Below are 24,967 nucleotides of genomic sequence, written 5' to 3'. Positions count from 1 at the left end.
TTCAGATGTGACAGATTTAGCATCACCAACTCTACATAACCACCACCACCCTGCCCTAGTGATCTATTTCAAAATCCTTTTTCTTAAGCCCAATAATGTTTTTATTTGTTACCTGGTGAGGATTCCAGTCACTGTCAAAAATTATCACAGTGTCAGCCGACTGCAGGTTCAGTCCCAAGCCCCCTGCTCGGGTGCTCAGTAGAAAAATGAAATATTCAGAGCCTGGCTCATTGAAGGTTTTCAGCAACATGCCACGATCTTCTGCTTTAGTGGTCCCTTAAAATGTTCAGAGAAGAGAAGGTTTGCCCCATACTACAAATATATGTTTTTGATAGAAATAGTATCACCATTGGAACTCCAGAAATCTGGAAGAGCATGCAACTGGCCCACAGAAGGAATTTATTTTACACTAGGCACCAAAACATTTGAAAAATAGCTGCATCCTAAAATTCTCACATCTGGACAGCCTGACTGTCAATTTAAGTGTGTTAACTCATACAAATAATACAAAATGCAACTTGCAATTAGAACACAATCAGGTGGTTTGGATTGGCAGATGGGGAGGGGGAAAAGACCGGGGGGGGGGGAATCAGGGAAGTTGATATTGATGCTTTCTCCCAATCCTGCCTCCCTCTCTGTTCTGAACTCCAAGCTGGGGATAAGAGGAATCACATAGATATGAACCCTGTAGCAGAAGCTAATTGTCTCCACTATCATTCGTCAACAAAGCCAGCAAGACAGGCTAAGATCTCTCTAAAGCCTGGCTGTAGCATCTATACAGTTGGAGCTCTAAACAGCCAGAAGCAATGGGTAGACCATCTGCCAAGTTCTCATGTCAGCAACATGGAGATCCAGATCTCCATGGCTGCTGAGTGCAGCCTGAAATAGGATTTACAGAATGGTGCTTATAAAAGAAAATATGCACTGATGACATAAAAAGGCTTCTGACCTGCACAATATATCACAACCATCATATTTCAGTATACCTTCGCTTCTCTGTTACTAAGTAGAGTGTAATATAGCCCACATTTTTGACCAACATGCTAACAAAATTATGTGACTGTACCATATCAGACTGAAGAGATGGGACACTGAGCTTTTGCACGCAAGGACACTGCTCATCATTCCACTCAGTTGCTTATGGGAGCACTAGAGGACATTGTGACCCTCCCCTTTTGCTTCTGCTTCTAAACAGCACTTTCAATGAGGGTTTTTTTAAGAACAGGAAAAAATATAGCATTTATTTATAAAAGCAAAAGAAAGGCAAAAGAAAACACTTTTTTCATTTGTGTATTCGAGTCATCCTACCTAGGGTTTATACACTGGAAACCAGGGAAGGAATGTTCTTTACATAGTGCTTGTATCTCAATACTGCTACAAACCTGTATACACTGGAACAACAGCCTTATGTAGAAAAAGCTCAATCTGGCATTCATCTGGGGTACTCTATAGACACTTATTTCCCTCACTGTGTAAAGTGCCAGCAGGTGAGCTCAAGTCATTAAAAAACAGCTCTTGAGTCAAGAGCATAAAAGGAAAGATATGAATGATCAATGTCAGCAAGAAAGAAAAGGAACAAATACAGAGAGAATATGCTAAAACCATCTTATAATGGAGGAATGCATTTACTTGAACAGCACAATGATTTTTCAGTTCATGACACTAAGGGACATGGAAGGATGGGCATTGTAGGTCACTACAGTGGAACAGTTAACCAACTAAGGAAACTTGGGTTATTTGACAGTGTCTTGCTGACATTCTAAAAGTGTTAACACGGCTACTGTTTTTTTATTAATGCATTCTTCAAATTAAATGACACAATGGAAATTGGCAAAGTATGCATCTATATAAACCTACAGAAGAGGGAAAGGTGCATATAGTGGACCCCAAGTGAAAGTCATAAAGGCAGGGTGCTTACCTGTAACTGTCGTTCTTCGAGTGGTCATCTACGCATTCACACCTATGGGTTTGCTGCATAGCACGAGGCCTTGATCAGATTAAATTCCCAAAGCTCGGTGTCATGGAGTGGGGGCAGGAGTCCGGCCCTCCCCCTGTGCAGGTAGCATGGAGCGGGGCTCCCACCCAGTCCCTCAGTTGCCTGCAGACACTGCCCCAGGCGTGCAAGGGATCCAAAGAGCCCGTGAAGGATACAGCGGTGACTGCACCCTGACCCAGCCCATTCAGGGCGAGAGGCTGACGATAGCCAGTGGGGTGGAGGGCAGGTTGTGTGAATGCATGGATGACCACTCGAAGAACGACAGTTACAGGTAAGCAACCTGCCATTCTTCTTCATGGTCTCCGTGCAATCACACCTATGGGCAACTAGAAAGCTTACCGTCCAGGAGGAGGTGGCTGTCTTCACCAGAGAATCGCAGAGAGCACTGCCCTTCCGAAAGCGCAGTCCCATCTGGCGCGGACATCCAGCTGGTAGTGGCGGATGAAGGTCAAGGGCACAGATCACTTCATGGCCTTGCAGATCTCTTGGAGTGAGACACCAGCTGGCAGCACAATGGAAGTGGCTTGTGCGTGCATGGAGTGGGCATGCGGGCAGTCCGTTAGGGGAATCTTGGCCATCTCATAGGCAAGGGAGATGATGCTGGAGACCCATTTAGAGTCTTTCACTGGAGACGGGTCCACCTGCTCTGGGGCCCTTGTAATGAAGAGGCGCTCAGAGTGGCATAACGGCTCAGTCCAGGCCCTATAAAAGGTCAGGGCCCTCCTAACATCGGGGAGATGGAGTGTGGCCTTGATGCGGGTGGAGGAGTTGGGGAAGAAAGCAGGAAGGACAATGTCCTGGTCGACATGAAAAGGAGACATCACCTTAGGGGTGAAACGAGGGTCAGGGCGGAGGACGATCTTGTCCCTGTGGAACATGGTGAAGGGAGCTTCGATCCGTAGGGCAGACAGTTCGCTGGCATGTCAAGCGGAGGTGATGGCCACTAGAATACGTTCTTCCACGAGAGGAGATGAAGATCTGATGTGGCCATGGGCTCGAAGGGCCTCTTCAGGAGGGCTTGTAATACCACTGAGAGGCTCCAGGAGGGTGTGTGTGGTCAGACAGGAGGGACCATGTTTTGTAAGCCTCTGAGGAAGCGGAGTGTCAGGGGGTGGGTGAACACAGAGGACCACTGAATTGGGGGGTGAAAATGGGAGACAGCCACCAAGTGGACCCTGATAAGAGGAGGGGGAGAGGCCCATGACGAAGCGTGTCTGTAGGTACTCAAGGATGTATTCAATGGAAGTAGTGGTGTGGTCGAGGCCCTGATCTGTGGCCGTGGTTGTGAAGGCTCTCCACTTTGTTAGGTAGGAGCGCCGTGTGGAGGGCTTTAGGGCAGCCTGCAGGATGCCAGCACCTGCAGGAGGGAGGGTGCCATATGGATTGATCAGGGTGTGATCCTCCAGGCTGTCAGCCAGAGGGTCAGATGTCTGGGTGCAGGACCTTGCCCTGATCCTGCGACAGCCGGTTGGGGAGAGACGGGAGGCGGGAGAACTCGTTCCTGGACAGGTGAAGGAGGAGAGGAAGCCAGGGTTGTCTCAGGTACCAGGGCGTGACAAGGATGCGACTGGTCCTGTTGCTCTGGAGCTTGGCTATCACCCTGGTTATCAAGGGGAAGGGAAGGAAGGTGTAGAAGAGGTTCCCCTCCCATCAGAGGAGAAAGGCATCCCCTAGGAACCCCATGCCCTGTGCTGCTCTGGAGCAGAACTGTTCGCATTTGGAGTTCTGCGGGATGGCAATGCATAGGGCGTGGAAGGTGGAGGCTTCCAGTTTCCACTCATGCGGGAGGGAGGGGGAGCGGTTCAAGGAGTCTGTGAGGGTGTTGAGGTGGCCCACCACGTGAATGGCTGTGATGCTGATGACCCTCTGAACGCACCAGTGCCAGATGGTGGTGGCCAGGGTAGCGAGGGGGGCGGAGTGTGTTCCACCTTGTTTGTTCAGGTAGTACATGACTGTGGTGTTGTCTGTGGCTACCTGAATGTGGTGCCCTGCCAGGGCGTCTTGGAAGGACACCAGGGCTTTCTGGACTGCCAGCATCTCCAGCACGTTGATGAGGAGACGGGCTTCATCCTGGGTCCAGTGGCCCTGTGCGCACATGCCTGCGCAGTGGGTGCCCCGGCCTGTACTGGAGGTGTCCATGGTGACAGTCATGGATGGCTGGGAGGGGAGGAAGGGCATACCTGTGGTGGGGTTGGCTACTGTACTGCACCAGTGTAGGGACATCCTGACTGCTGTGGGTGGGGCTAGGAGGGTTCTGTGGGGGCCTTCGTCCCACATGAAGGCTTCCACGAACCAGAGTTGAAAAGGTCTCATGTGGAGCCTTGCGAGCTGCAGCACCGAAACCGTGGTGGCCATGAGGCTCAGGAGCTTCTGAATGGTGTGGGTGGTGGTGAGTGGTGCAGCCCTGACAGCCAAGGCCAAAGAAGCGAAGGTTTCTGCCCTTGGCTGAGGTAACAAGGCCTTGGCAGGGGCAGAGTCTAGGTGAGCCCTATGAAGACGATGGACTGTGTGGGGAAAAGAACAGATTTATCGTGGGTGATTAGGAGTCCTAGGTCCTGTAAAAGGTAGCGTGTAATGGATAGGCTACGATGCAGGTCCTCCCTGGAGGGAGCTGCAAGTAGCCAGTTGTTCAGGTAAGGGAACATCTGGGTGCCCTGTAACCTAAGGTGGGCACAGATGACTGCCATGCATTTAGCGAACATGCAGGGAGTCGTGGCTAGGCTGAAGGGGAGGACGCAGAACTGGTCAATTTGAAAGCATAGGAAGTTCCTATGCTTGGGGTGGATGGAGATGTGAAAATAGGACTCCTTCAGGTCAATGGAGGCGAACCAGACTCCTGGGCTAAGGAGAGAAAGGATGACCTGGAGCATGATCATTCTGAATTTGGGGGGGAGGGGGTTGATGAATTTGTTGATCCCCCCTCCCCTTAGGTCCAGGATAGGCCCAAGAGTGCCATCCCATTTGGGTACTGTGAAGTTCCTGGAATAGAAGCCTTTGGGGGCTGACAGGGGAATGCACTCTATTGCCCCTTTGTCCAGTACAGCCTGGACCTCCGTCCGCAGGGTGGGTGATGAAGTTGGTCTTGATGCAACCAAGGGGCAGCAGGGTATCAAATTCTATCCTATAGCCCCTTTGAATGATCGATAGGACCCAGGATCAGAGGTGATGGCCTCCTAAGCTGGGAGGAACTGTGCTAGGTAGTTTGTGAAGCAGGTGGGGGAGACAGGAGGGGGGCTGCCTGGACAAGGGTGTCAGTGCCTGTGCTAGGCATCCTAGCACTTTGCCAGGAGTCTCTGCCGGGGCTGGGAATCCTGTCTCTTGGTGGCAGGTGGCACTTTGGGGCTCATGGGGCGGTCAGAGAAGGGGAGGTGATCAGGGGCCGCAGGGGTTCCCTGCCATCTCCTTTGCACCAAGCTCTGCCCAAACCCCATGCGTTTGGCAGTGGTGCATGCTTTATGGAGCAAGTCCATATTCCCATTCATCTGGGCATTGAAGAGCCCTTTGCCATCGAAGGGAAGGTCCTCAATGCAGGCCTGGATTTCAGGGGACAGGAAGGCAGAGCACAACCAGGTGTGGTGGCGGATGGCTACTGCCCCAGTCATGGCCTTGCTGGAGCAGTCGATGTGATGTTGAGCTGTCTCAAGCTAGAACCTCGAGAGGCCCTCCATCTCAGTGTGAATGATGTGAACTGCGTCCCAGAGGTGGTCAGGGAGCTGATCTACCACGGCACCCATGTTCTCCCACAGAAAGAGTTGGTATCTGGCCATGGTGGCCTCATAGTCAGAGACCCTGAAGCCCATGTAGGTGGCCGCATAGATTTTCTTAGTCATAGTGTCTTGGCGGTGCCCATCTCTATCCACTGGAGTGGACTGATCCCTCTGGGGGGTGCCCTGCATGGACTCCACTATGACGGAGTTGGGCTTGGGGTGCTGGAAGAACAGAGGGAAGGCCTTGATGGTTGCCCTATAAGCAGGGTCAGCCCTGCGTAAGGTGGCCAGGGTCTCTGCAGGGGCTTTCCAGGACTGCTGTGCCGTGTGAAGCAGTGCAGGCAGGGCAGGGATGGACACAGGGTGCTATTCCCTGAGGCCAGGGCATCGTAGCACAGGTTGGCCTCGGGCTGAGGTGCTTGGGTGGTTTCAAAATCAAGGTCCTTAGCCATGCAGACAACCAAGTCCGAGAAGCACCCTCCCCTCCTTTGACAGGCGAGAAAGACAGGTCCTGCTCTAAGACCATCTGGCAAGTGAATGGAGGCTGCAGGGGAGAGGGAATATCCTGAGTCTGGGGATCGGCTCTGACCTGAGTCCCAAGAAGGTGAACGCTAGTATCCGCTGCTCCTGCTTTGATGATCCCGGTGAATGTTCACATGGAGCAGCGGTGGGGCTGTGGGAGCAGCGGCGGTTGCAAGCTGGCCTAGTGTAGGCCTCCTCACTGGTAGACAGGCCCTTGCTGGGCCGGCAGCGTTGGCAGGAGAGGAGCTTGTCCCTGAGGGTGGCGGTGCGGCAGCGATGAGGGTCCGTGGTATGGTGGTCGCTGCCATGGGCTCCTGACTTCTGGGATGGCTCCTCCTGGTCCCACGGCACTGGCGACGCTCACAGAGAGCAGAGTCACCGCAGCAGGAGGAAGTAGGGCTTCAGGCACAGTGTCTGTGGCACGGCCTGTGTCTCGGGGTTGCAAGTCAGGCTCGGGCACAGGAGTGTGGTCCTCCGACGAGGCCAATTTGAAGTCAGCCGGGCATGGTCTCCTTGCGCACAGAGTCGATGGAGGCGAGCTGGAGCACGGGGAGGCTGGAGAATGCAATGACAAAGAACCCCCCAACTCCAAAGGGGGGGCATGGTGTGTAGGCCAGCCTTGTGGCAAGGCAGTGGTGCCCATGGGCGCTGGTAGCAGCTGGGGATCCCCCGAGAGGGTGGAGGAGTGGATGGTGACTTCTGTTGTTGAAGAGGCTGCCAGGCTGCACACAGTCAAAATATCAGGCACAGGCAGACTCCCATCCGCTGCAGTGCCCAGGGAGTCCAGGACTGGAACCGTGGGGTCTTGTTCAGCGAGACCCCAGAGGCTGGGGACCTCGGCCAGTCTGCGGCAACCTCAGTTGCTGGGGGGGTGGAGTCTTTTGCAGCATGGTGTCGTTTCCTCCTCGTGGGAGCAGCAGCGCTGGAGGGGCCCTTACCCAGAGAGGCCGCCCGTTTCCTAGTCCTGCAGGGCATGGATGTGCCCTCGGCGGGAGGGTTGTTGCCCCCAGAGGGGTCAACAGTGATGAGGACCCTCTGCCATAGGGCCTGCTGGAGGCAGGTGGCCCTCTGTCGGCGTGTTTGTTTTTTAAAGGCCTGGCAGTGAGGGCAGGTGTCCACAATGTGGTCCTTGCAGAGGCAGAGGAGGCACTTGGAGTGCCCGTTGTTAGCGGGCATTCGGGCTGCACAGGAGGTGCAGTGGCAAGAGGAAGAGTCAGCCATGTGGCTCAAATGGGAGCATACGTGGCATAGGGAAGAGGAGACCAGAGAGGATAAGAGAGGAGATTTGTTAAGGAGGGAGAGATACAGAGCCGGCTTTTCTCTCTAGCCGAGAAAAGAGATGAGTGGGGAGAAAAAGCATTTTTTTCTTAATAGCGAAGAAAGAGAAAGAAAGAGACAAAATGGTGAACCAGGTCAGCTTTGCAAGCGGGGATCCGATCCGAAGTGACTCGAAGCACAGTCGAAAAGAATCTGAGGGACTGGGTAGGAGCCCCCCCCACTTAATGCTACCTGTGCAGGGGGAGGCCTGGGCTCCCGCCCACTCCATGACGCTGAGCTTTGGAAATTTAATCCAATCAAGGCCTCGTGCTCCATGGCAAGCCCATAGGTGTGATTGCACGGAGACCTGAAGAAGAATGTAGGTATATGTAATATATATAGAGTACCCCAAGTGCAAGTCATAAGACCCAATGGATTCGACTTTTCAACAGCTCACAGTGCTTTGCATAATATGAGAAAATTCTTCCAGAGCACTTCCAAGGCCTCAAAGAAGTTTGGGTGGCTCCACTACTGCTTTCCACTGGAGTGACCTAGACACCAGGGATCTGGAGGAGCTTCTGAATGTTGCTAGCAGAGGGTATAAAAGTAAATGCCCTAGCATGAAGGTTGCATCAATGGTAAAAACACCAAAATCCAAGTGGTAGCTCCACATATTATCCTGTGCACATAGGACATGCAAAGTTTATTTATTTATTTACATTCATTTATAGGCTGCCTATAATTGCCAAGGCCTTCCTAATTGCATCCCAAACTGCATGCAGCTAAATAAAATGCAAAGGAACTCAAGTTTGTCTGCCTGCCTTTTGTATCTGTCCGACATTTGTATTCTGCATTTTTACCTAGAAGGAACTTATAATTCTCCCTTCTGGTTAGGCTGAGAGTCAGTGACTGGCCCAAGATCACCCAGTGAGCCTCATGGCTGAGAGCAGACTAGAATCAGGATCTCTGACTCTATACCACACCATAATTAAGTTCCAATTTCTTATATAGTTCCATACACAGCCTAATTTAAGATAATGAGAGACTGGTTGAACACAGACTGGTTGACTACCAAAACCAGGCCTCAAATAGATACCTCTAAAAGCAAAATTAGTACATTACAAGATCTAGTGCCAAACTCACCATCAAGTCTGAGGTATTTGAAGCCACGATAAGCAAAATAATCTTCCATTATGGTCATGAGGGATGTCATCTGACAGAACAGTAGCACCTTGTGGTTAGTAGCTCGTAGCTTAGGAAGAATCCGATCTAGGAGTTCAAATTTCCCTGAAGCACGGTATAGGTCAAGTCTAGGTTGTACATGAGGAGAAGAGAAGAAATTATTTTCTTCAGGTGCGGCAATCTTCAAACAGCTTCAAGGTCCCCTTTCCATGTCAACTTATCTACTAAACCATGCTTATATAATCTGACATTAACATCCTAATGTATTTAAAGGATTCTGCAGCATGTTCTAAGAGAGGAGAGGGCAGAAGGTAGCTCTCTAGATGTTTTGTACTTCATCTCCCAGAAGCACCTGCGAGCATACTTCATGATCAAGAATGCTAGGTGAAGTCCAACATATCTACCGACCTATCTCCTGCTGATACCTGCCTAGTATAAGAACGTAAGAAAAGCCATGCTAAATCAGACCAAAGGTCCATCTAGCCCCACACTCTGTACACACAGTGGAAAACCTGCTGCCCACAAGCAGGACAGGTGCAACACCTCCTTCTGCCCAGCTACTCAGCAAGTAGGGTATGTGGGCATGCCAGAGGCACATAGCCAGCAAGGTTAGTAGCCACTTATAGCCTCCTTCCTCATGAATCTGTCCAATCCCCTTTTAAAGCCATCCAGATTGGGGCCCATCACCACCTCTCACGGCAGCAAATTTCATAGTTTAACTATATGCTGTGTGAAGAAGTACTTGCTTTTATCTGTCCTAAACCTCCCACCAATCAGCTTCATGGAATGACTCTGGGTTTGAGCGTTATGGGGAAGGAGAAAAATGTCTCCCTCTCCACTTTCTCCACACCATGCATTATTTTAAACATCTCTATCATGCCTCCTCTTACGTGCCTTTTTTCTAAGCTGAACAGTCTAAGTTGCCCATAGCTGCTCCTCACAGGGGAGCTGCTTCAGCCACCTCATCATCTTTGTTGCCCTTTGTATTTTTTCCAGTTCAACCACACCCCCTTCCAGTTAAGGTGACCAGAACTGAACACAATATTCCAAGTGTGGTTGCACCAAGGATTTGTATATGAGAAGTAAGATCTTGACAGTTCTATTTTCTATTCTGTTAATAATTATGCCTAGCATGGAGTTTGCCTTCTTCACAGCAGCTGAGCACTGGGCAGACATTTTATCAAGCTGTCCACTACTATCCCAAGATCTCTTTTTTGCTCAGTCACCACTAGTTCCGATCCCACCAGCTTAAGCTTGAAGGTGGGAGTTTTAGCCACAACATTATTCTACATTTGCTTACATTGAACTGCATTTGCCATTTTGATACCAATTCTCCCAGCTTGGAGAGATACCTGTGGACCTCCTTATAATACCTTTTGGTTTTAACCACCTTAAATAGTTTGGTGTCATCAGCTAACTTGGCCACCTCACTACTTACTCCTCATTCCAGATCATTTACGAATATGTTGAAAAGCATTCGTCCCAGTACAAAACCCTGTGGGATTCCACTGGTGACATCTCTCAATTGGGAGAAATTGCCATTTATTCCCACTCTGTCTTCTGTTCTTTAACCAGTTAGTGATCCGTAAGATGACCCCCACCCTTTTTTAATTTCATTACTGCTTACTTTGCTCAGAAGCTTTTGTGGAGGGACTTCATCAAAAGCCTTTTGGAAGCCCAAGTAAACAATGTCAATTGGATCACCCCTGTCCACATACTTATTAGCGCTCTCAAAGAACTCCAGTAGGTTAGTGAGGCAAGACTTCCTCTTGTAGAAGCTATTTTTTTCCAGCAGGACTTGTCCCTCTATGTGCTTATTGATTCTATCTTGAAAGCATTATTACTTTACCCAGAACAGATGTTAAGTGAAATGGCCTGTAATTTCCCAGACACCCCCTGGATGCCTTCTTATCCTGGGCATTGTCCAATACTCTGGTACAAGGCTAATTTTAGAGGCATGTTAAATAGTCTGGCAAGAAGGGAAGTGATTTCATGCTTGAGTTCTTTGATAACTCTAGGATAGATACCACTTGGACTGGGCGACTTGCTGCCCTTCAATTTGTCAATAAGGTTGAGATTTTCATCTTTTGCCACTATTATCTGCTCTAATTTCTCAGACTCCCTTCAAGAATGCATAAGCTCAGGAACACGTATCTGCTTTTCATCCTCTGCTGAGAAGACCGAGGGAAAGCATTCATTCATTCAGCTGCTCTGCAATCTCCTCTCCCCTTAATTGCACTCTCTTTTAATGGCCCAGCTACTGGCCACTTTCTTTCTTTTGATATAATTAAAGAGCTCTTTATTGTTAGTCTTGATATTGTTAGGAATGTGTTCCTCATACTGTCTTCGTGCTTCTCTGAAGGTCCACTTGCATATCCCGTGTGCAACGCTGTGGTCCTGTCTGCTTCCATTTGGGCAAACCTTCCATTTTTTGAAGTGAACTTTCTTCCTTGATTGCCTGTGTTAACCATGCTGGTGATTTCTTGGACTTTTCCACTTGTGTTATGCATATCATCTGTGCCTCTATTATAGCGTTTCTCCAAGTACTTTCCAGCAATGTAAACTTGATTTCTCTCTTCTGCTTCTTTACCAATTCCCTCATTTTTGGGAAGCTTTCCCTTTTGATGTCAAATGCAACTGTGTCTGACCTCTTTGGCAGTCTTCCATCTAACTGTATATTAAATTAGATACCAGTGTGGTTATTGTTACCTAATGGCTCAGCAACATTTACATCCCATACAGTGTCCAGGGCAATCCTGCCTAGGACTAAATCCAAGATTTCTTCCTCTCTGGTTGGTTCCATGACCACCTGCTCTAGGGAACTGCCATTTATGACATCAAGAAATTTAACTTCTCTGTCAGAACTGGAACTTGCATTAATCCAGTCAACATGTAGGCAGTTGAAGTCTCCTATTATTATACTACTACCTTTGTTGGAGGCCTCCCTGATTTCATTTCCTACTCAAGATCACACTCAGGTATTCTGGTCTGGGGAAACAATAGCATGGTCCTATGACTAAGTGGGTTTTAGAGCCAAGAATTTTCGTCCATAGTGCCTCTGTGGAGAAAGGTTCACATGTTAGATTATCAATTTTGCTGGACTCTATGCCCTGCTTACGACAAAGGGCAACAACTTCTCCAATATACCACATCCCCTGTCTTTTCTATACAGTTTATATCTAGAGATGACCATATCCCATCAGTTATCTCTGCTCCACCAGGTTTCTATAATGCCCAGTATATCTATCTTTTCCTGTATTGCCAGGTACTCCGGCTCTCCCATTTTGGCCCTGAGGCTTCTAGCATTTCCATAGTAACACCTAAGTACCCTATCACCCTCCAGCCATTATTTATTATTGCTGGTTATTGCAGCTTATCATAACCTCACTTCCTACTCCCTCCCCTCATACACTTTGACATCTTCCACTTCATCCACTAGAGATGATTTGACCTGAACCAAATGCTTCCCAGTTCCTGAACCCCAGGATTAAAATCTGCTCTGCCATCTGATTGGTTCCATTCTGGTTTAAGTGGAACCTGTCTCACCCATAAAGGCCCAGCTTGCTGCAAAATGGTTCCCAGTGGGTAGCAAATATGAAGCCCTCCTTTCAACACCACTGCCTCATCCATGCATCAAGAAGCCTCAGCTGGACATGTTTAGCTGGGGTTGCACCTGGAACTAGTACATTTTGGATTTCTACCTTCTACCTAGGAACCTAAATTTGGCTTCCAGGACCTTACAATTACATTTCTCTATGTCACTGGTATCAACATGGACCATGCCACTAACTCTACCCTATGCTATCTACAAGTCTATCTAGATGGTGTGTGGTATCCACAACCTTCACACCAGGCAGGCAATTCACCAAGCAGTCCACCCAGACATCACAAACCCAGCTTTCTATGTTCCTAATGACAATCTCCTACAACCAGAAGCCCTCACCCCCCAGTGGGGTATCCTCTGTGTGAGAGGATACACACTCACCTTCTAAGGAGTAGAGTCCTTCTAAGGGATCATCTGCCTGTTCCTCAGAATCACACCCTCCTTCCCTAAGACTACCTTCCTCCATGGCTGCATGAGAAGCTGTCACCCAGGAGCTGGGACTCTGCTAGTTGGTCCCTTGGGGTCCTGTCACCCAGACTGTCTACCTCTGTATGTTTCTCCAGCTGAAGAGAACAAATGTGTTCCCTGAGAACCAGGAGCTCTTTGCACTGAGCACACACCAACAATTTGCTATTGTAACTCTAGCTGCTGTTATTATATATTTAAATAACTCTACCGTATTCCTCCCCTTCATGGATCATTGCCTTGTCATGGCGAAGGGGCTTGTGTAGCTCAATGAAGCTATGAGCTATGCCGTGCAGGGGCACCCAAGATGGACAGGTCATAGCAGAGAGCGCTGATAAAACGTGATCCACTGGAGAAGGAAATGGCAACCCACTCCAGTATCTTCGCCATGAAAACCTCATGGACAATACCAAAAGGCAAAAAGATATGATGCCAAAAGATGAGCCATTCAGGTCGGAAGGTGTCCAATATGCTACTGGGGAAGAGCAGAGGGCTAGTACTAGTAGTGCCAGAAAGAATGAAGCGACTGGGTCAAAGCCAAAAGGATGCTCAGTTGTGGATGTATCTGGTGGTGAAATTAAAGTCCAGTGCTGTAAAGAACTATACTCCATAGGAACCTGGAATGTAAGATCTATGAATCAAGGTAAGCTGGATGTGGTCAAACATGAGATGACAAGACTGAACATTGACATCTTAGGAATCAGTGAACTAAAATGGACAGGAATGCGTGAGTATAATTCAGATGACCATCAGGTATACTACTGCAGGTAAGAATCCCTCCAAAGAAATGGAGTAGCTTTCATAGTAAATAAAAGAGTAGGAAAAGCAGTACTGGGATACAATCTCCAAAATGACAGAATGATCTCAGCTCGAATCCAAGGCAAACCATTCAACATCACAGTAGTCCAAATCTATGACCCAACCACTGGTGCTGAAGAGGCTGAAGTTCACTGGTTCTATGAAGGCCTACAACACCTTCTAGAATTAACACCAAAAAATGATGTCCTTATCATCATGGGGGATTGGAATGCTAAAGAAGGAAGCCAAAACATAACCGGAATAACAGGCAAGCTTGGCCTTGAAGTACAAAATGAAGCAGGGCACAGGCTGGGAGAATTTTGTCAAGAGAATATGATGGTCATAGCAAACTCTTTTTCAACAACCCAAGAGACAACTCTACACATGGACATCACCAGACGGTCAACACAGAAATCAGATTGACTATGTGCTCTGCAGCCAAAGATGGGGAAGCTCTATACAGTCAGTAAAAACTAGACCAGGAACTGACTGTGGCTCAGATCATGAGCTTCTTGTTGCAAAATTTAGGCTTAAATTGAAGAAAGTAGGGAAAAGCATTAGGCCACTCAGGTATGACCTAAATCATATTCCTGATGAATATACAGTAGAGGTGACAAATAGATTTAAGGAATTAGATCTGATAGAGTGCCTGAAGAACTTTGGACGGAGGCTTGCAACATTGTACAAGAGGTAGCAACTAAAACCATCCCAAAGAAAAACAAATGCAAGAAAGCAAAATGGCTGTCTGAGAAAGCTTTACAAATAGCTGAGGAAAGAAAGGAAGCGAAAGGCAAGGAAGAAAGATACACCCAACTGCATGCAGAATTCCAGAGAATAGCTAGAAGAGATAAGAATGCCTTCTTAAATGAACAGTGCAAAAAAATAGAAGAAAACAATAGAATAGGGAGGACCAGAGATCTCTTCAGGAAAATTGGAGATATGAAGGGAACGTTTCATGCAAACATGGGCATGATACAGGACCAAAATAGCAGGGCCCTAACAGAGGCAGAAGAGATTAGGAAGAGGTAGCAAGATTACACAGAAGACCTACACAAGAAAGAGCTTAACGTCCCTGATAACCACAATGGGGTGGTCACTGACCTTGAGCAAGACATCCTGGAATGTGAAGTCAAATGGGCCTTAGGAAGTCTGAGCAACAACAAACCTAGTGCAGACTACAGTATTCCAGCCGAACTATTCAAAATCCTAAAAGACAATGCAGTAAAAGTGCTACATTCAATATGCCAGCAAACTTGGAAAACTCAACAGTGGCCACAGGATTGGAAAAGGTCAGTTTACATTCCAATCCCAAAGAAGGGCAATGCCAAAGAATGTTCAAACTGTACTCATTTCACATGCTAGCAAATTTATGCTCAAAATCCTACAAGCTAGGCTCCAGCGGTATTTGGACCGAGAACTACTAGGAGTACAGGCAGGATTTCAAAGAGGCAGAGGAACTAGAGCTCAGATTGCCAACATACGCTGGATCTTGGAGAAAGCTAGGGAGTTCCAGAAAAACATCTACTTCTGCTTCATTGACTATGATAAAGCCTTTGATTGTGTGGATCACAACAAATGGTGGCAAGTTCTTAAAGAGATGGGAGTACCAGACCATCTTATTTGTCTCTTTAGAAACTTTTATGAGGTTCAAGAAGCAACAGTGAGAAATAGACACGGAAGCAATGATTGGTTCAAAACTGAGAAAGGAGTTTGGCAAGGCTGTATACTGTTGCCCTGCCTATTTAAATTATATGCAGAGCACATCATGAGAAAGGCAGGGCTAGATGAATCACAAGGTGGAATAAAGATTGCCGGGAGAAATATCAACAACCTCAGATATGCAGATGATATCACTCTAATGGCAGAAAGTGAAGAAGAACTAAAGAGCCTCTTGATGCGGGTGAAGGAAGAGAGTGCAAAAGTTGGCTTGAAACTCAACATCAAGAAAACTAAGATCATGGCATCTGGTCCTATCACTTCCTGGCAAATAGATGGGGAAGAAATGGAGGAAGTGACAGATTTTATTTTCCTGGGCTCCAAGATCACCGCAGGCAGGGACTGCAGCCAAGAAATCAAAAAATGCTTGCTACTTGGGAGGAAAGCTATGCAAATCTAGGCAGCATACTAAAAAGCAGAGACACAGAAACATAGAAACAGAGGAGTCAGAAGGGGCTTCCCGGATCATCTAGTCTGACCTCCGGCTCCAGCCAGCTCCGCTCACAACATGCCCACCATGTGCAAGTCCAGCCTATCTTTGAACATCCTCACCGATGGGGCCTCAATGACCTCTCGTGGAAGCCCATTCCATACCCTTGGGGTCCTAACTGTCAGGAAGAGCTTCCTTGTATCTGAATAGAACCTTGGTTCCCTGAGCTTTGCTCTGTTGGAGCACGTCCTGCCTTCCTCTGCAGGGGAGAACAGGTCTCTACCCAGCTCCATGTGACATCCCCTCACATACCAACATATCCCCAACATATCCCCTCTGAGTCTCTTCTCCAGGCTGAAAAGACCCAGTTCCCTCAGGCTCGCCTCATATCCCATCCCCTGCAAACCAGCCACCAACCTTGTGGCCCTATGCTGCACTGACTCTAACCTGGCTATATCTTTTCTGTAATGAGGTGTCCAAAACTAGCACAATACTCCAGTTGCAGGTGCACCAGAGTCATATAGAGTGGTAGTAATACCTCTCTCGGTCTAGAAGCCACACTTCCGGCTATGCAACCAAGGGTGATGTTCACCCTCTTGACCACTGCATCACACTGCTGACTCATGTTTAGCCTGCGTCAACCAGTACCCTGAGGTCCCTTTCACAAGTCCTGCTCTCTAGCCACTTGTCCCCTAATCTGTACATGACACCAATTCCTATGCCGCAAGTGCAGGACCTTGCACTTATCCACAATGAACACCATCTGGTTGTCTCCTGCCCACTTCCATAGTCTGTCCAGATCCTTTTGGTTCTGGAATACCTGCTCCTCAGTTGTGGCCGCTGCTCCAGGTTTAGTATCGTCTGCGAATATGATCGGCAGACTGTTCACCCCTTCTTCCATGTCATTTATGAAAAGATTAAACAGGATCGGCTCCAGGACATCACCCTGCCAACAAAAGTGCGTATAGTCAAGGCTATGGTTTTCCCAGTTGCAATGTATGGTTGTGAAAGTTGGACCATAAGGAAGGCTGAGCACCGAAGAATTGAGGCCTTTGAATTGTGGTGCTGGAGAAGACTTCTGCGAGTCCCTTGGACTACAAGACGATCAAACCAGTCAGTCCTAGAGGAGATCAACCCTGACTGCTCTTTAGAAGGCCAGATACTGAAGATGAAACTCAAATACTTTGCCCACCTAATGAGAAGGAAGGACTCACTGGAGAAGAGCCTAATGCTGGGAACAATTGACAGCAAACGAAGAAGGGGACAGCAGAGGATGAGGTGGCTAGATGGAGTCACTGAAGCAGTTGGTGTGAGCTTAGGTGGACTCCCAGGGATAGTGGAGGACAGGAAGGCCTGGAGGAGTGTTGTTCATGGGGTCACGATGGGTCGTACATGACTTTGTGACTAGCAACAACCACCACATTTCTTGGCAGTTTCTGGTACAGTACTCAGTAGCATATTCTTAGCCTTCATAGGAAAGTTAATTTTCAAGAATTTCTGTATTTCTGCATGTATTTCTTTCTTTTTAAACTTTGTACAGGTCCAACCACATATGATAAAAGTCCCATCCACTTCTTTACATTTCCAGCATTGTTACAGTGTTCTTGGGTTCCTAAAGGCCTAAAAACCCAGAAGAAAATGGAGGATCGGAGAATGTAGATCTGGATGTTGAATGGTGCCATGTTGTTGGGTCCGTAGATGTAGAATCCGTGGAAGAGGAAGAAAGTTGTTTCTGGAGAGATGGAGAACAGTGAGAAACCATGGTTGGCAGGGCCACCAAGGAGTGATGAGAATCCCATGAGCATCATCCTGATTGAATTTGGCTAGAGTTCTTGTAATTAGTGGTATCGGAGGAAAAGCGTAAAAGAATCTGTTTGTCCAAGGGATCATCAGTGCATCCCCGACCGAAATTGGGTCGATGCCCACTTGGGAGCAGTATGTCGTGCAGACAGAGTTGTTGTGGGTGGCAAACAAGTTCATGCCCAGTGGGTCCCCAGAGTTGGAAATGTGTTGGCAGACTTGGCGTTCTAACTCCCACTCATGAGCTGTCGACATTTGTCTGCTGAGGGAATCTGCTTCCTCATTGTTGGCTAGAGCAGGGGTTGGCAACCTTTAACACTCAAAGAGCCATTTGGACCCGTTTCCCACAGAAAACACTGGGAGCTGCAAACCTCTTTTGACTTCTAAAATGAAAATAACACTGCATATCTTGTTTTTTTACCTTTCTGCAATGTACAAAGAAACTATAGTGTGTTGCATTTATGAAACAGATCAGGGGCTGTGCTGTGTTGGCACGGGTTGCCGACCCCTGGGCTAGAGGAATGATCCTGCGGGTAATACACAAGTCCCACAGATGAAGAGCAAGATAAACCAGAGGGGCCAACCTTGTACCGCCCTGTTTGTTAATGTAAAACACAGTCACAACATTGTTGGAAGCGATCTGAACGGCTCGGTCCCGAAGGAGATTCTCGAAGGACATGAGGGCTTTGAAGACCATCAGCAGTTCCAGATAATTGATGTGTCTGGTGGTCTCATGTCCCTGCCAGGTTCCCTGACTGTAGAAGTCAGAACAGTGTGCTCCCCAACCCGTAAGGGAGGCATCAGTGTAGAGCGTTAGGGCTGGTTGAGGTGGTCGAAATGGGACCCTGACAGAAAGGTTGGCCTCTATAGTCCACCACAACAGGGTCTGAAGAATGGAGGCAGGTGGTTGAAGCAGACGGTACAGTCATGTTGTGGGTTGAACCATAGCTGCAATAGTCTCATCCGCAATCTGGTGTTCGGTACTTCCGAGACCGTAGAAGCCATATGGCCAAGAAGCTTCTGTATGGATAGTGCCAAAACAGTCCGATGCATAGTAATCCAATGGATGGAGGAATGTAGCTTTTCCTTTCGGTCTTGAGGAAGAAAGGCTCAAGCACGGAGTCAATCAAGGTGAGCTCCAATGAAGTCTGAAGGTAGGATTTTTCAACATTAATGCATAGTCTGAGTCTGTCAAGGAGAAAACAAGTAGTATCAATGGCTGCCAGAAGGCCTTCCCTAGAAGAGAAGATGATAAGCCAGTCATTGAGATAAGGGTAAACATGGATGCTTTGAAGTCTCAGGTGGGCGCAAATGGGAACAATACACTTGGTGAAGACTCTTGGAGCAGTGGTGAGGCCGAAAGGAAGAACATTATATTCAAAGATATTGGCACCAACAGTGAACTGGAGGAGACGCCTGTGAGCAGGATGGATGCTTATATGGAAGTAAGCATCCTTTAAATCCAGGGATGCGAACCAATCCTCTTTCCTGAGCAAATGGAAGGATATTTTGGAGTGTGGTCAACCGATTTTTTTTAGTTTTGATGAATTTGTTCACACCATATATTGTCCAGTATTGGGCATAGACCACCATCCTTCTTAGGGACTGTAAAATATCTCAAGTAAAAGCCGTGGAGCCCCTCAGAGCGGTGTAGTTGTTGAATCACTCCTTTACGAAGTAGCTGGGAAACTTCGTCTTGAAGGACCGAGGAAGAAGGTGTATACCAGATTGGTCCCGGTGGGGTACGGTGTCAAAACTCAATTTTATATCCATGCTGCACAATGGAAAGTACCCACTTATCAGATGTGATGGACTCCCAGTCGACTGGGAGCTGATCCCCAAAAGGAAGAGGGGAGGGTGGGTTGGAGGATCGAGAAAGTTCGCGTGACCTATCAATGCTGACGTCTGTCAGTCTTGGGATGACAGGCTTGCTGATAATGAGGCACGGCCTGCCTGCAGTTTTGCTGTTGGCGAGGTTGAAATTGTTGACAGTTGGAGAACTGTGGATATGGCTAATAATGGCCTTGGGCGCGAGGCCAAGGCCACTTATGTCAGTTCTGTGAAGGTGTCTCCATACAACGGGCTGTTAGGTGAGCCTTATGTATATTCTCTAAGTTGTCATCTGTCTTGGAGTGAAAGAGCCCAGAACCATCGAAGAGCATATTCTTGATGTGTCTCTTGGTTTCCTCAGGGAGGTTATCCAAACAAAGCCAGGTGTGATGACGAAGGGCAATGGCACCAACGAGAGCCCTGGAGTCGCAATCAACATCATGTTTTGCCACATTAAGTTGTTGGATAGATAACTGCATCACTTTCCGCATGAAGATCTGAGCAAGGTGTCTCTGCTGTTCTGGGAGAGTCAAAGTGAGGGTCTCAAGCTTTTGCATGAGAAAGTACTGATATCTTGCCATGGTAGCCTCATAATTGAAGATGCGTAGCCCGAGTCCCATGGCAGCATAGATATGGCAAGACATTATGTCGATCTGTCTTCCTTAGGTATGGAGTATTCTTTGTTTTCCTGGCCCTGGGAAGACTTGATCATGATAGAGTTAGGCTTGGGATGTTTCAAGAGAAACGGAATATCCTGTTCTTGAAATTTATACATGTTTTTGAGCCTCCTAGACGTCGGGTGCGGTTGGTTCGGCAACTGTCAGGTATCAGTTATAGCCTGCCGAAGAGTTGTGATAAATGGCAAGGCAATGGAGGAAGAATCTTCCTTCCTGACAATGTCATAAATATTATCTTGGTTGGGATCAATGCCATGTTGTACATCGATCTCCAATGATTAAGCCATCCTCGCCAGCAGTTCTCCAAAACTGGCACGAGAATCTCCAGGAGAGCCAGGACCCTGAGTGGAGATCACTGCATCTGGCAATGTGGATGCTTGTTCAGAATCATCAGAATCCAAGTCAGAATGGTACGGTGGCAATCCAACAGGAGAAGGCGGAGGTCGAGAGAGAGCAGCTGCAGAAGTCGAGGGGGCATCTCTTGGTACCAGGTGCGAAGTGGAATGATGATGGAGGATGGAAGGCCTCGGATGGTATCTGTAGGGTGGGTAACAGTCCCACAGGTAGGATTGCGATGGGTCAAATTCCCTGTACAGCACAGGAACCCAGAAATGAACTGGGGCCTGATGCTGCTGTACAGAAGGTGGCGGAGGGGCCATCAGAGATGCCTCTGGAGAAGTTGGCATTGGTGTTGGCAAATGCACCAGTGGCAGGCCAGTCTGAGATGGAGCCGAAATCACGATCCGTGGAGGAGACCCTGGTGGAGTCACCTGCATGATCAATTGGATGTTTCCGTCGGCATAGGGATCAACACGGCGATCGGTACCAAAGGAGTGGTCGATACGGACTCCCCAAAGAGGTCCGCCTGGCACCGTTGTTACTGGTTTTTCGGCGCCAGGTAAAGACCTTTTTATTTAAACATCATTTTAATTGTTAAAACATATGATCTGGCCAGGGCAACTTCTTCTTCCTTCTCTTTCTCCTCCTATATTTTTATTTACTTAATTTATACTGATAATTTTAATCTTATATTTGTAAACCAATGTATTTTTTGTATTTTGTATTTCATGGTAATTTATTATGTGCTATTGTATTTCATTGTATTTTATCGTGTTGTAAGCCGCCCCGAGGTTTCGGCAAGGGGCAGCATAGAAATGTAATAATAATAATAATAATAATAATAATAATAATAATAATAATGCGAGGCAGCTTAGCTAGCTTCTTGTGCCTGTGCTCTGACTTATTGGCATTATCCTTTTTGGGTCTCTTTGGCGCCAAGGAGTCATTAGACCCAAGATGCTTCCTCTTCTCCTTTTGTTTATGGTGAGGAGAATGAGAGGAGCGTTTGGCCTCCTTGGAAGTTGTACCACCATCCGATGGATGAGGAGGGGCGGCCTTAGATGGATCTGCTACTGCGGTCTCCACTGGGACCTTTTTCATAGTGACCAAGGCCTGCTCCCACAGCATTTTCTGCAAGCAGTTCTCCTGGTTCTTGTAGGCCTGCCTAGTGAAAGACTGACAATGGTCACACTTATCAGTCCTGTGGCCTTCTCCAAGGCACAGAAGGAATAGGTCATGTAGATTAGTGGGAAACATTTTAGCCACACACTGGGAGCACTTACGAAAAGCCACCTGCTGTGCCATCAAAGAGAGAGAAAGAGACAGTGAACAAAAGAAAAGGTTCAACAAGAGAGTAACGATGGGGGGGATTAGGCAGGTTATAACTTGGATGAGGATATTGAAAAAAGAGAAAGCTAAGAATGAAAGAGTAATGGCAAAAAGTGTGGATATAGCTACGAGAGACAAACGAAAGGCTCGAGGCACAGTGAAAGACAGTCACAAGACTGGGGAAATGGTGGGCACTCCACCCAGTTATACTATGGGGCGGGGGGAGCGCAGAGTTCCTGCCAAAACCATTAAAGCTGTTTACTCTTCCTGGCAACAGGCACTGCACAGGCGTAGCACCCATAATGTGTGATGCACAGAGGGTATGATGAAGAATTATATATTCCTTTTTCCAAATCTGTTGTTTCCAATTTCATTAATTTTTCATTGGGATTCATAATCCAAACTGTAATCCAATCCAAGCCAGCTGCATAATAATGTAACTTGATATTAGGTACTGTGAGACCCCCCCCCCTCATCTTTTTCATCTTGTAGGATTTTAAATCTAATCCTTGGGTTTTTTCCATTCCAAATGAAGGCATTCAATTGCCTTTGCCATTCTTGAAGCATTTTTTAGATGAAAATTGGTATTATCTGAAATTAAACTAATTTGGGTAATGGACATTCTTCCCTACCATGACACTTTCAATTTAGATCATCTCTGTAAATCTTTTTGGATTTTTGTCCATTATTTTGAAATTGTCTTGAAATAATATATTATATTAAGTCACGTTTATTCCCAAGCACTTAACTGAGTTGGAAGTCATTTCACATGCTGAAATTATTTTTTCTCTTTATGTTTTGTTGTAAATGTTAATATAATTTTCATTTTCCGCTTATAATTTTTATAGCTAGAAAAAGACCCAGTTTTTTAATTTATTATATACTGTATCAATAGGTGTGGTTGTAAGATCATCAATACTATATGATTGGCATAACTTTTCATTTTATATTCTTCTCCATCTACTTTCAGGCCTTTTTTTTTAGGGTCTTGCCTAATTTTTGTAGCTAAACCTTCCAAAATACAGATAAATAAAAGTGGTGATAACAGACATTCCTTTTTCCATCAGAAAAATATCAGTAATCCATTTATTAAAATATTTGCATGTTGCTTTATATAAATTGCTTGTATCCAGTTCATGAAACTTGGACCACAGTCTATGTATTGAAGGTTTTTCAACAGAAATGACCAAGACACATTATCAAATGCCTTTCCTGTGCAGTTACACCTTGAATGCCTCTAGCGTGGGAGAGCCCACAACCTCCATAGGTAAATGGTTCCATTGCCATACTGTCCTAAGAGTCAGGAATTTTTTTCTGATATTTGGCTGGAATTTGGCTTTCTGTAACTTGAGCCTCTCATTCCATGTCCTGCACTCTGGGATGATAGATCCTCTTTGTGACATCCTTTAATGTAGTTGTAGAGTGCTACCGTATCTCCCCTCACTCTTCTCTTCTAAAGGCTAAACATCTCTCCTCACAGGGCTTTGTTTCCAGTCCCAGGATCACCCTTGCTGCCCTCCTCTGAATCCATTCCAGCTTGCCTGCATCTTTCTTAAACTGAGGTACCCAGAACTGGATACAGTACTCCAGATGAGGACTAGCCAGTGCTAAGTAAAGGGGAACTAGTACTTCATGGGATTTGGAAGTAACACTTCTATTAATACAGCCTGAAGTAGCATTTGTCCTTTTTGCAGCCACATCACATTGTTGATTCATAGTCACCTTATGTTTTACAACAATTCCAAGATCCTTCTCTCTAGCAGTATTGTTGAGCCAAGTATGCATTTGGTTTCTTTTCTAGGTGCAGAACTTGGAATTTGTCCCTACTGAATTTCATTCTGTTGCTTTCAGTCCAGTGTTACAATGTATCAATATCACCTTGAATCATCCTTCTGTCTTCCAGGGTATTAGCTACCCCATTCAGATTGGTGTCATCTGCAAACGTGATAATTGTTCCCTGCACTTCTGCAACCAAATCATTAATAAAAATGTTGAAGAGCACTGGGACCAGGACTGCACCCAGCTGTATCCCATTTGTTACCTCCCCTAGTTTGAGAAGCTGACACTGATGAACACTCTTTGAGTCCAATTCTGTAGTCAACTGTGGATGCACCCAATTGTTTTTCCATCAAGCTCACTTTTCAGCTAGTTAGCTAATCAGGATATCTGATTCTTCCTTTGTAGCCTAGTCTTCCTTTTAAAGCTTTTTATGAAGCCATATAGGTTTGTTCTGTTGTCTTCTACCCATTTTTCTTGTTGGAACTGTCTGTAATTGTGCCTTTAGAATTTCTATATTTAAAAATTCCCAACTATCTTGGACTCCTTTTCTCATAAGAGTCACTTGCGATGGTACTTTGCTTATCATTGTTCTGAGAAAATTGGCTTTCCTAAAATCCAGGGTACATTTGGCTTGTGTTTACTTTAGAATCAAGAATTAAGTATGGTACAGTCACTTTCCCCTAGAGTTCCCACAGCTGCCACTTTATCCACAAGGTCTTCTCTGCTGGTTAGTATCAAGTCAAGGATATCTGCTCCTCTTGTCTCTTCCACCATTTCCAAATGTGGCAGAATTTGTCTCCAAATTCCCCAACAGATACTGAGGAAACTGAAGTCCCCCATAATGATGACATCAAGCCTCCTTCAAACACTGGCAATTTACTTTTCAAAAGCTTCATTCTCGTCTTTTCCTTGCCTGGATGATCGATAATAGACTCCAGTCACCCTCCTCTTTTTATTCCTTACTCTGTTCAAATTAATCCACATGTTCTTGATGGAGCTACTAAACTCATCCTGTGCAGAGATATGTATCTTTAACATATAGTGCGACTCTGCCTCTCTTTCTGTTCATCTTGAACAGGTAATATCAGATCATGAAAGCAATAACTTGACAGCATTTGGGTTACAGAGGTTACAACAAGAAAATTCGTAATGTTTTGTACTGGCTCAATCAGTAAAGTAAAAAAAAAAAAAAAAAAAACTTGGCGCAACATATTTGGCCTTCAGTAAAGAAAACAAACCACACTCTCTAAATGTTTTGGGGTGGCCAACTTACCCTTGCACAATCCCTCCAGTGAAGCCCAAGTGTTCAGAAAATGATTCCTGCAACAAAATATACCAAAAGAAGTATAATGACAAATACAATAATGTGCAATAATACAAAAATAATGACAAATACAATAAAGACAGCATGCCAAATATAATCGCATCAACTGTTTTCTCTAAAAGATAACTGCTAGAATTCTGATTGCTGTTTGGCTGCATGGACTGCATTAACACAGAATTTACATGACGACTAATAAAATGGCTTTCTACCAT

At 46.5% G+C, this 24,967-nt stretch overlaps 1 protein-coding gene across 8 annotated transcripts in view; it reads right to left on the bottom strand.

The window, feature by feature from the left end:
- The window catches only part of SMARCA4 (SWI/SNF related, matrix associated, actin dependent regulator of chromatin, subfamily a, member 4), a 115,374-nt gene that overhangs the window by 27,950 nt on the left and 62,457 nt on the right, over positions 1-24,967 (bottom strand). For all 8 annotated transcript variants that reach the window (XM_044443644.1, XM_044443643.1, XM_044443646.1 and 5 more), the window contains exons 24-26: positions 24,705-24,751; positions 8,626-8,792; positions 113-276 (exon numbers count right to left, since the gene is read on the bottom strand). In XM_044443644.1, coding sequence (XP_044299579.1) covers positions 113-276; positions 8,626-8,792; positions 24,705-24,751 — 378 coding nt within the window. The remainder of the gene's footprint in view (positions 1-112; positions 277-8,625; positions 8,793-24,704; positions 24,752-24,967) is intronic.

This window comes from Varanus komodoensis, unplaced genomic scaffold, assembly GCF_004798865.1.
Source record: "Varanus komodoensis strain SLA01 unplaced genomic scaffold, ASM479886v1 scaffold42, whole genome shotgun sequence".
Lineage (NCBI taxonomy): Eukaryota > Metazoa > Chordata > Lepidosauria > Squamata > Varanidae > Varanus > Varanus komodoensis.
This window is presented reverse-complemented; position numbering and strand designations above follow the sequence as displayed.